General features: G+C 41.7%; 1 protein-coding gene across 1 annotated transcript in view; it reads left to right on the plus strand.

Annotated features, from left to right (window-relative positions):
* Positions 1–12,985, plus strand: part of nnt (nicotinamide nucleotide transhydrogenase) — a gene marked incomplete at its 3' end in the record, with an annotated part of 159,565 nt that overhangs the window by 76,449 nt on the left and 70,131 nt on the right. The window contains exons 12-14 of the mRNA XM_084324965.1: positions 940–1,050; positions 8,704–8,849; positions 11,536–11,731. Coding sequence (XP_084181091.1) covers positions 940–1,050; positions 8,704–8,849; positions 11,536–11,731 — 453 coding nt within the window. The remainder of the gene's footprint in view (positions 1–939; positions 1,051–8,703; positions 8,850–11,535; positions 11,732–12,985) is intronic.

A 12,985-nucleotide genomic window follows, 5' to 3' on the forward strand; every position in this document is an offset into this window, starting at 1 on the left:
AGAGAGAGAGATAATATTTCCCTGGTATGTTTAGTATTATAACACAGTGGGTGTTTTGAGATACTGTATGCATCTTTTACCATAGTTTGGAATTTGGTCTTGAATATTATATAAAAGGGCAGGAAACGTGTGTGTACATAATGTACACACAAAAACACACACTAAGATGCTGTTTGTGGCGACTGTTCTGTTGTAAACTGACCCAGTCTGCTAGTCATTATGGAGCTGATGCTATCAGGACTCCCAAAGTCACTGGGACCCCTTTCTGTCTCTCTCTCTCTCTCTCTCTCTCCTCTCTCTCTCTCTCTCTCTCTCTCTCTCTCTCTCTCTCTCTCTCTCTCTCTCTCTCTCTCTCTCTCTCTCTCTCTCTCTCTCTCTCTCTCTCTCTCTCTCTCTCTCTCTCTCTCTCTCTCTCTCTCTCTCTCTCTCCCTCTCTCTCTCTCTCTCTCCCTCCCTCTCTCTCTCTCTCTCTCTCTCTCTCTAGCTTGCTCTCTCTCTCACACTCTCTCTTGGACAAAACATTCCATTGTAAACACTCTCTCCCTTGGTAAAAAAAAAAAAAAAAACACAGCTTTAAAATAAACCGCTAGATGTTATGAAACGGCCTTGGGTCGCCACTCCACACTTAACCCGTGTGGCGGGTTAAACGAAACAAGTGTCAACCTTCGTCAACACCACGCCATCATAAATCGGTTGAAAACAGTTCTGACATAATACAATTGCCTCAAATGAAGTTGAGAAATGGCACGTTCGTGTATGTTCTGGTAACAACGGCCATCGTTTGCTATAAGTAGGTGTTGGTATTGTGCATCGATGGTGTCATATTAACCCTGATAATGTGATTGTTTAATAATGTTTTGTCTCCCAGGTAGTAACAGCCATCGTTTGCTAAAAGTAGGTGTTGGTATTGTGCATTGATGATGTTCTTGTCTGTCCCAGGTCTGACTGCTGTCGGTGGTCTGTCTCTGATGGGAGGAGGCTACGCTCCATCATCTGCTGCTGAGACACTGGCTGTTCTGGCTGCTTTCATCTCCTCTGTCAACATCGCTGGTACGTACACACACTCACACACATGCATGAATACACACACACACACACACACACACACACACACACACACACACACACACACACACACACACACACACACACACACACACACACACACACACACACACACACACACACACACACACACACACACACACACACACACATTGGGTTTAATACCTGGGAATATGAAGGTTTTCCAGTCATGGAAACCACTGATGAGCAATTAGAAGCTTGGCTTCTAGTTCTGTCTACAGATTTCTCCCAGGGCTAGCGTGTCCCCCCCATCCTTTATTTCAACCAAAAGAATATTGACTTAAGCTCAAGATTGAAGAGTTTTTAGAGTGCGTTTCTAGATGGGAGAGTCCTGTGGCTCCCTGTGTCCACCCACCTGCTCCGGCTAGACTGGAACCCTCTGGCCCGGACCACCCACTATTGGCCTTAATATTCCCATTATAATGACAAGGACTTCCTCGGTCCATTATTGTACTCATCACTTCATAATGATGATGGCCAACACGGCATACCTCTAGAGTTAATTCGGTCTAATTCAACATCCCACTTTTTCCAGGAATATCCTCATAGACGTTTGGATAGTTAAAATAAATATTGAATATTCTTATTGGAGATGCCCATCCAAATGTCTGGCCAAGGTGTGGGGTTTGTGCTAAAGCCACACCAAAGGAACTCCAAGATGTGTGTGTGTGTGTGTGATCCAGGACACCCCGTAGGGTTAAAGGTCATGGCCAGGCCACAAAGCCAGCCACGGCTCCCATGGCAACGGGCCCTATGGCATCATCAAATCTCCAACTGTCCAAACCCCTTATTAGTTTCTTTTAGATCTCCCTCAATGTTCCCCGTAATAAAAGCATACCAGGAATACCGCCACCTTTATATAGGTACCAATTTTCTTTTCAAGTAACAGGTGTTTAATTTAATTTCTTAATGTCCTCCGCGGGTACGATTCCACATGCGAGCGACGTTCTTTAAGCGGTCTACCGCTGTACCCATAAACCCCTGGGAACAGAATAACGAACATTCCGTGGCGGGGTCTGGGAAGGTTTCTTTTTTCTTCTCATTCCCGTTTTCTAAGTTTTTTTTTCTTTTTTTGTCCCGCCGACAGAAAGCCAACGCAGACGTTGAGTTACGATAAAACGACCTCTGACATTAATAAGACTGTGTGTCTGTTCTGAGGTCGAGGTCCCTGGCTCTGGTCTGTGTGTCAGGGTCTTTAGTAGCACGGAGAAGCGATGGAAACTGAGTACCCGAGGCCAAGATTCATTATAGGTTTCTCAGAACGGGAGTTGGTCCTCTGGTCGGGTCACATTTTACTTTCTGCGCAACCTTAATATTATCTATTATGCATTTATTGGCCGTTTGGCCGTGACTTCCCTATAGCGGTCCAAAAAGGTGTCAAAATCTAAACTGTTCTTAAAATGTGTGTAGTTTAAACTGAAGTGCTGAAATAAGATGAGGATTTAGATCCTTAATACAACTGCGTTTTCAATCAGATTTGTATATGCACATTTATATTGATTGATAATCTGTTTATTTATACCTGGGTAGACTAAGACTTAGTATAGAGTACTATATATTGTACAGGGTACACGTATGGCGCTTTTCCACTGCATGGTACCTACTCTACTCTACTCTACTCGGCCTTTTCGGTTTTCCATTGCCAACATTTTCGGATAGTACCTGGTACCGGGTACTTTTTTAGTACCTGCTTTTTCGAGGTTCCAAGCGGGTAGAAGTGATACCAAAAAAGTGACGAGAAACACGGCAGACCACTGATTGGTCAGAAGAGAGTATCGTCATGTTATCGTTGCGCTACATGGGGGGAACGTCCTGCACAAATTACAACACTAAACCGTCATCGTTAAATAGACAGTCACAACTACTAAACATTAGCATTCATTATTTGTTTGCAGCAAGAACAAAGTGCAATAAACAAAAAAGGATACATTCACTGTGTATTCTGCCTCATTTATTGATGAAACAAAACCAACATCAACACAATTGACCACCAAGAACAAAGAGTTTAGTCTCTCAAAAAGATCGCTAATTTTGTTAGCTTATGTGCTAATGTGACTGGGATTTACCATTATAACAGTTAGCATTGCGGCTAGCATGCAAGAGATAGCTAATTTTGTTAGCTTACGTGTAGTTAGCTAATAAGGCACTGGTATCATAGAATAGAAATACTTTAATCATCCCGAGGGAAATTTGACACTACAAATCGGGATGATTAAAGTATTTCTATTATATTCTATGATACCAGTGCCTTATTAGCTAACTACACGTAAGTTAACAAAATTAGCGATCTTTTTTGAGAGACTAAACTCTTTGTTCTTGGCGTTGATGTTGGTTTTGTTTCATCAATAAATGATGCAGAGTACACTGAAGGTAACTTTATAGCAATTGTGTTGCTGTTGGTTTTGTTTCATCAATAAATGACGCAGAGTACAGTCTAGGGCTGACCTTCGAAGCTTTTTTTGGCAATCGAAGCTTCGGGGCCGAGCTTCGATTTTAATTCGAAGCTTCGATTAAAAAAAAATTAAAAAAATAAAATAAAAAAAACTTTTTTATTTTGTTTATTTATTTTTGTATCTTATGTTGTGGGACTTGTACAGCACTTTGGTAAACTTTGTTGTTTTTAAATGTGCTCTATAAATAAAGTGGATTGTTCACACACACACACACACACACACACAAATCGAAGTAAAAAATACAAATAAAAAATGAAACTCGAAAAGCGAGAGACTAAACCTGTTGTTGTTAGCTTACATGCTAACGTGAATGGGATCGACCATAGCATTGCGGCTAGGCTAGCTACCATAGCAGTATAGCTCTAGTTCAGGGGTGTCAAACTCATTTTCACAGAGGGCCACATCAGCATTATGGTTGCCCTCAAAGGGCCAAAGACCGTATAAATGTTAATGTAATGTAAAATAAATGTAGCTACACATTTACATATTGTTAAACATGGTGTTTCTGTATTTATTACTTATTCAAGTTATACATATTGCATATTCATTTGCATAAATGTAAAAATATATGTTAGCTTATGTTATTTTAACAAATAATTTTAGTTTATCAGAACTCCATATTACTCCACCAATCAATGATCAAACCATTCAAGTAAATAACAAAGAAGAATATCATCAAATACAAGCTATGACATTAAGTTTGTTCAAAACCTTTTTGTCACAGTCAAGAGGGGCAGAACTAACAACTGTGAGCTGCAAAGAACACGTGGGACAGATGTAGCAGATGTTACAAAAACAAATGGCTGCACACAACCTTGCAGAGGCCATACATCCAACTAATGGAAGATAGTTTAATTAACTTTAATTAACAGATTGCAGAATGGGTACAGTACAGTACAGCTCAATACACACAATTGTTAAGGGGATGCAGACCAGAGAAAGACTTTCGACTTGTTTACATCAGGGTCCCCCATTTTCAATTCGTAATGAAATTGCTATTATGTGTCTGCATGAACACACAACTGTAACTGTACTCAAAAATAACAAAATAAGGGTTGTCTCAGTTCACAACTATATTGGTCAAATTTTGGGTGGGATTTGTTTGCGTCCCTACAGCTTCTTATTCAATTGAGCGAGATGCTCGGTTATGTCACACAGCCAGTTTGCATCTGACAGTTCAGACAATATTTCTTCAACCCTTTGTTACCTATTCCGCCTGGATCTTTTTTGTATTTTGGGCTGTAAAATTGTCAAAGAATGTCTGAGGAGTAAGTGCTTTTGGCTTTTTTCCTTTGTTACTTCATCAATACCTCAGATGTTCAACATACATGTATGTGTAAGAATGTGTAATAACTAAGGCTGTCAAAGTTAAAGCTTTATTAACGCATTAACCCACAATTATTTTAACACTGCTATTTTTTAACCCAATATTAATGTAAAAAAATAAAAAATAAAAAAACGTTTTTTTTTTTATTTTATTTTTTTTACCTGAGCTCTTGGGGGGCCACATCAAATGACGTGGCGGGCCGGATTTGGCCCGCGGGCCGTGAGTTTGACACCTATGCTCTAGTTGAATGGATAAACGTTATTTAACATTGCAGAATGGGTACAATACAATACGGCTCAATACAAACAGTTGTTAAGGGGGGGTGCAGAGTCATCAACACAATGTACCACCAAGAGTGGAGAGTTTATGTCTCTCAAAAAGCGAGAGACTAAACCTACAGTAAAGCTCTTGTTGTTAGCTTACATGCTAACGTGAATGTGATCGGCCATAGCATTGCGGCTAGGCTAGCTACCATAGCAGTACAGCAGCTAGTTGAATGGATACACGTTATTTCGATGGCACAAGCTTAAAAAATAAAAAATAAAATTGAAGTTAAAAAAATAACTTTTATTTATTTTTTATTTTTTTTAAACTTCGATTTTTTTTTAAATGTTCGAAGCTTGTGCCATCGAACGAAGCTTCGAAGTATTTAAGACAGCCCTAGAGTACACTGTGAAGGTATCTTCATAGCTTTATAGCTAGCTACGATACGTGTGTGTGTGTCGCGTTGAAGTTGACATCACGGCGCCCTTGCTATGAATGAATGAATGAATGAAAACTTTATTTAACAGATTGCAGAATGGGTACAATACAGTACGGCTCAATACATACAATTGTTAAGGGGATGCAGACCAGAGAAAGACGTTTGTCTTGTTTCCATCAGGGTCCCCCATTTTCAATTCATCAGGACATATATGACATACATGACATACAGATAGTCAGTACTGCTCCATCTATACATTTATGACATATCAGTTTTGCAAATACAGTACTGTTTGTGATACAGAAGGAGTCAGGAAAAGGGAGTATATACATTTGACGTAGAAACTGTACATTGGAGGAGGTTGGGTGGGGGGGGGGGGTTGGGTACACTGGGATATTGACAACCATACTGGGTAATTTACATTGGAGGTGGTTGGGGGGGGGGGGGGGGGCGGGGGGCACACTGTATAAACAAGTAACACTGTACATTGGAGGGGGTTGGGTTCGGATATTTACAGGGGCCAGTGTTGAATTGCAGTCTCCCGTAGGTGTCCCTTGAGAGAGGTTTTGAAAGTGGGTAGTGATCCACATTCCTTTACAGCTGTGGGTAGGGCGTTCCACATTGATGTGGCATAATTGCGAAACGTGTTTAGTCCCTTATTTGAGCCGAATCTGGGTTTAACATGATTTGTGGAGCTCCCTCTGGTGTTGTGATCGTGGTATTCACTGACCTTTGGGAAGTATTTTGACATGTACATGGGTACCTTGGTCGTGTAGTGTATCTTGTAGACCAGGCCCATTGCAAGTTGTTGTACTCTGTCGTCTACTCTAAGCCATCCTAGGTTGTCAAAGTGGGCAGGGGTGAGGTCGGTTCTAGGAGTAAGGTCTAGGAGTAAGGCTATGACGACCAGCTACACTGACGGCGGGTACTACCTGCAGTGGAAAACTAACGAAGTACCAGGTACCAAAAGCGAGTAGAGTAGAGTAGAGTCGAGTAGGTACCATGCAATGGAAAAGAGGCAATAGGTTAGCTATATATATTTGTACCTTGGGTTGACTTAGGATAGAGTTCTTAACTTATCTTATTTGTAAACATGTACCACTCTCTCCTAAAGGTAGAGATCAGAGAGAGGACCATCTAATCTGTGATGTCACGGGATGTAAAATCGCGGGCTGCTCCCAAAGACAATAAATGAGGCACTGACTTTGTGGAGCCCTAAAATATGAAGTTGAATTCTCAACACCCAAATGAGACAGTTGAATAAAAATAAGGAAGTTCCAAGCACTCTTCTTGTATATAAAAAAGGCTTTAATAAATAGCTTAGTTCATTGTAGAACCATTAAAAAAAACACCAACATGTTTCGGCCTCTCTATCGGCCTTCTTCAGGGCATACAAACAAACAAATGGGTGAACAGAGCTATATTCGAGGTGGAGGCTGTGCTAATTGCTCTATTGAGCTCAGGTGTGAGTACCTAGTCAGCCTGAGGTCTAGCTGTCACAATAGTATATGCCTCTAGACTCCAGAGGTCCTCCCACATCTAGAGTCCAAAACAAACATAAATCTTCATATACATATATACAATTTTAAACTAGAAAGGCAAAACACCAACACAAATTATTCCCATACTGTATTTACAAAAAGGAAACCATACCTATAGTATCATTAATCCCTGGATAAGACATGGCTTTGAGTCTATATATCCAGCGACTCTCTAATTGGTTCAGTGCTCTCTCCCCAAATGAGACATGTCTGAGTCAGAAACCTAATTTGGGTGTAACGGCTCACACAAACATTTGATGGCGTCAGAGCCCTATGGAGAAGCCCCAGATCCAGGTGACATCACACATTTGAGGTTTCTCCCTTTGGTTTTTAGCTTTAGGAGAGAGTGGTGCATGTTCACAAATACTGCCTGTCCTGTCCTGTTAATCTCTATATACGGTGCAATCTTTCAAAGAGAAAATAAATTATAAACATATCCCTGGAGTTCCCTGGCTCTTATTTTGAAAAGCTGAGTTCCCTGGCTCTTATTTTGAAAAGCTGAGTTCCCTGGCTCTTATTTTTGAAAGGCTGAGTTCCCTGGCTCTGGTGTGTTTAACTTCCTATGCAGCACATTCCTCCCTCTTAATATATTGACTTAGATTGAATTGGAGTTGTAATAGTCTTACTGTTATTACTGCTGTGTTTTAACTAGCTAAAATTAGACGCGCAGCTGGACAGACACAGGTGTTAAACCCTGGATCACACCTGGTGTGTGTATGTGTGTGTGTGCATGTGAGAGGAAGAACGAGTGAGAGAGAGAAAGAGAGTGTGTGTGTGTGTGTGTGTGTGTGTGTGTGTACACGAGAGAAATGTGATCCGTCCCTGTAAAGCGGGTCGAGGGACTCTCGTCTGGTCTTAGTTTGAGACTTCTTGGGGTTTTCCTACCTTAAATATTTACACTGACATAAAGTAGACTCGTTAAATTCCTGACATTGGTCATTGGGGTTGTTAATGTTGTTCCCAGAAGTTGGTCTTTAAACACCTGTCAAGTAGAGATGATCTTTACTATAGTCACTCACTAGAAAGATCTGTTTGTTCATATCACTGTCTTGTTATAGAGCTGTGTTCATCTTTCTTTCTTTCTTTCTTTCTTTCTTTCTTTCTTTCTTTCTTTCTTTCTTTCTTTCTTTCTTTCTTTCTTTCTTTCTTTCTTTCTTTCTTTCTTTCTTTCTTTCTTTCTTTCTTTCTTTCTTTCTTTCTTTCTTTCTTCCTTTCCATTGCTCTTAATTTTTCTCTCACAACCCTGTCTATCCTTCTCCCTCTTCTTTCTCTCTCTTTGTCTCTCTATCTCTCTCCCTTTTCTCAACCTGTCTCGCTCTCTCTCTGTCTCTCTATCTCTGTTTTTGTCTCTCTCTTTCGATGCCTCTTTCTCTCTGTCTCTCCCTCTCTCTGTCTCTCTCTCCCTCTCTCTCTGTCTCTAACTCTCTGTCTGTATCTCTCTCCTTCTCTCTCTCCTTGTCTCTCTCCCTGTCTCGCTCTCTCTCTCTCTCTCTCTCTCTCTCTCTCTCTCTCTCTCTCTCTCTCTCTCTCTCTCTCTCTCTCTCTCTCTTCTCTCTCTCTCCTTGTCTCTCTCTCTCCCCCTCTCTCTCTCAGGTGGTTTCCTGGTGACTAAGAAGATGCTGGATATGTTCAAGCGTCCCACTGACCCTGCAGAGTATAACTATGTCTACATGCTGCCTACTGGTGTGTTCGTAGGAGGCTATGCTGTCGCCCTGCAGGCCGGATACAACGTGGAACAGGTGTGTGTCTGGGGGTATCTTTCTATCATGTCATAGTATTCTCATCATGTGTCATGCATGTCCTACCAATATGACTCATTGCCATCAACGTGAAGATAAGATAAGATATTCCGTTATTGTCATAACAGCATGGGGAGGGGAAGTACAGGTATGGGCAGGGTAATAGATTAAAGACAATATAGGCAATAATATGAGAAAAATAAACAGTGTAAACAATATAATTAACTGTACAGTATACGCAAGGTGCAGGTGAGGGTCTATACCCTAACTGGCATGATATACGTCGGTTTTGGTGGTTAGGAGTCCAACACACTTAGTGGTCAGACATTCCTAGTACGGTAGTTCTCGAGTTCTGCAGCCATTAGTTCTCCAGCTGCTGGCAGCAGTCGATGCCACGGTTGTGGAGCCTGATGGCCGCTGGCACGAAGGACTGGCCGAAACGGTTGGTGAGAGCTGCCTCCGCACCTGGCTGTTAGTGATCATCAAGGGTGCTGCTGTCTCTGGGGGTAGTGGGCTGGTGGCTGGGGTGGTGGGAGGGTTGGTGGGGTGCTTGGGGGATGGGGAGGGGCACCGGTGTTGGGGTGTGGCAACAGCAGGCTGCTACTCACTGTGGTGCCATTTCCACAACAGTAGATGCCGGTATGAATAGTCCTCTGAATAGTATGAAGCCACTAACTTGTTGGGGACCAGTTCTCAGTCCTTTAGTATCGGCTGATACCGGGTACCGATCCAATTCATTACCTTTACTGAACAGTATGGACTGGACAACATTGACCATATTCACACTGTGTTAATTTTACTCTTATGTCATGCCCAGGTTGTGTTCCTCCGCACGGCATAAGAGTAAACTGGCCACAATGTGAATATGGTCAATTGACTGAGATAGAATAAGATTTCTCCCTTCAAGACAAGACAAAAAAAAATGCGGAAAAATCAAGTTGCTTTACTTTGGTTTTTGACACAAAATGCTCATTTAAATGTAAATTGTTGTCTTTCAATGACATCATAATTTCAATAATAAAGCATGTTATGAAGGCATCATTCATTAATAATAACAGCAAGGTTGAAGAAAGTAGATGACCCACACCCTCAAAACAAAGGTTCACCGGCGACGCTGCATCTAATCGCTCCAACAAGCTGGGAAACCTGCATTTCAGAAGCTGGAGAGTTGGCTGGAGATCCTTCAGAGCTGAGCAGCACACGTTTTTTCTTTCGGGTGATTCTTTCGAATTTCCTGTATTATTTTTTGCAGATTTTGATTGAGGCGGACTAATTTAAACCTGTGCTATGGAACTTGTTCATAAAACATTTGTGTTTCTTTAGCAAGCTTAACCTCTTAAACCTGAGCCCTATTTTCTGAAAATCTGAAAAAGTTAATGGAAGATTGCTCCACTTCTACAAGGCCCATTTGTTCTTGGTATCATCTAGGGACATCTATGGATCTCATGTAATGTATTCCCAGTGTCAGAAATATTGTGTCTGTTACTAGGCTTGAGTAAATTGTAATGAACCAAAGGAGAATATCACATTCTTAAAAAAATAAATAAAAAATTTATCTTTGACGGTGAATGAAAAATCACCACTGAGCTCATTCAGCACCTTCTTGAGATCACATGTACAAATAATCTAAGCAAATGAATAAAGGGCAGATGATTAAACAGAAGGTTTTGTAGATACAGTACTGAATTCTGCCATCCGGACACATGCAATTTTAAATATGATTATAGAATATAGAATATCAGGACTAAAAATGACCTTATTATGGCCAAGTCGCACATCTGGATCTGGCCAAATCTCCCCTTTCCAGTTCAATCTGGATTTAGTATCACCAAGCGTGCAGCAAAAACCGTGAATGAAATCTACTGTAACCTAAGTACAGTTACATTTTTATAATGTAAATTTATCTGCCATTTTTCATCAGATTGCAACGCCGTTTTTTGATAGACGTTCACAGAAATGTACAGAAACTAACTGCGTTCTAATTTATGGCAACTTTCAGGTTTGTCCCACCCGTGAGATATGATCCTGAAAATAAAGAGGGAAAAAAACCCTGAAAAAGAAGTCAGATGATTGACAAGGGCTGGCGTGAGCTGGGAAGTGTCGTTTTTTTTATCCGAAAGCCCTGGGTCTCTTCTCTCAAAAGACTACACTCAAGTTAGGTTGCACCAAATCCTCGCGTCAAGCCTCGCCTTTTTCCGACTCGATGCCCTGAGATTTCTATAAACTAATATTTCACTAATAACATTTAAAATCATTGGTAAACAAATGTAGTGCTGAGAATATACACTTTGACTGCTGTACATAAAAAAAAAGAAAGAAAAAAAAAACGCCACATTAATTCATACATTCTGTAGAGATGTACCGCACCGCTCTGGCTTAATATGTATCCATTCAGCTTCAAATTAATTATCTGGCCCACCACTGCTGAATGAATATAGGGTAAACATGGTGAACACTACATGGCAACAGTAGCTCAGGAGGTAGAGTAGCTCAGTCTGGTAATCGGAAGGTTCTCGGTTCGATCCCCGGCAGCGTGTCGTTGAGCAGGTTGGCACCTTGCACGGTCGCCTCCACTGTCGGCGTGCAAATGTGTGAGTGAATGCGTGAACGAGAGGCATAAATTGTAAAGGCATATATGTGGTCTGTTGACCATTTTTTACAATCTCTCTTCCTCTCTCCCTCCCAGATGATGTACCTGGGTTCAGGTCTGTGTTGTGTGGGCGCCCTGGCAGGTCTGTCCAACCAGTCCACAGCCCGTCTGGGTAACGCCCTGGGCATGATGGGCGTGGCGGGGGGCATTGCTGCCACCCTGGGTGCCCTCAAACCCAGCCCCGAGCTGCTGTCACAGATGACCCTCGCCATGGCTGTTGGTGGCTCCGCTGGTGAGTGTGTCTGTGTGAGGGAGTGGACAAGGGTGTCTGTGTGTATGTGTATGTTAAGCGATTGATACATTGTGAATAACCAGATTGCCAACCTAATCACAGTCAATTGACTCGTCCTCACAACTGTCTTGTAAAACTGTCAAATCTTAAAGTAGCACAGCATCTCTAGCCTTGCGACCGAGACTAATCGTGCAAGTTGTGAGTTTCTTCTGGCTCACAAGGCTTTAGCGTCCCGATATGTATACAATTTAACGCCACGCGAGTGGTCAGAGAGCCTGGACAGGTCAGTGAGTGGTCAGAGAGCCCGGACAGGTCAATGAAGAAGCGTTTTGTTTCATGTAGCTTATCTGTTCAAGTGCAACGTGTTGACATTGAAGTCTGTGTCCCCCATTTCAGCAAGCCGTAAACTGAGGGGTTTAGGCTACTATTGATGAGAATATAAATAAAGGTTTTGTTCAATACGGCCCAATACCCTACATATGGAAAGATTATGGGAAGGTTGATGCATTTTCATGCATTTGTACTGTTTCATTTTCCGAGGGAAATTGAGTATTTGTGATGAGACCAGTTGTGATTGAAAATGAAACAGTAAATATACAAATCACCCAGTTACTTAGGTTACACCTTCTAAATGCAGATTAAGACGCCAAACTACTTGAATCTTAAACTAGATAGCAACACATCACGCTGACCCGGAAGTCTGTTAACAGACTTGGATTCACGGTCCAGCTCTTGCCACGAACGCCCACTAGAGGGCACCAGGCGGTAAAATACACATGCAAAAACGATGATATAATATGTTGTCTGTTTAAGAAAGAGTGCAATAAATGTAAAACGTTATAATAATAAGAATTGTGTGAGAGAATCGTGATCTCAATTCTTAGGGAGATAAATCGTGATTCACATTTTAGCAAGAATCGTGCAGCCCTAGTGTGAATACATGCACCTGTGGATGCATGCGTGTACACTGTACATTCTTTTCACATTTTCTGTTCTGTATTGAGATCACTGACCTTACTTGCTCGTGACCAGTGTCCAGTTGAAATTCACAACAGCAGTGCCCCCCCCCCCCCCCCCCCCCCACAGAAACACACGCCACAAAACTCAATAAAGCTCTGACAGGCTTTCAGAATGCAGTGGGTGAAAGCCTGTGACGGAAGCTAATGTCCAATTGGATTTGTAACGATCCAGTTTGTGTTTTCTTCTGACTGGCAGACCCCTAGCCTATTATGTCGCCTGATTAGATTATGTAGC

The sequence above is a fragment of the Notolepis coatsorum genome (genome assembly GCF_963971535.1).
Source record: "Notolepis coatsorum genome assembly, chromosome: 11".
In the NCBI taxonomy this organism is placed as follows: Eukaryota; Metazoa; Chordata; class Actinopteri; order Aulopiformes; family Paralepididae; genus Notolepis; species Notolepis coatsorum.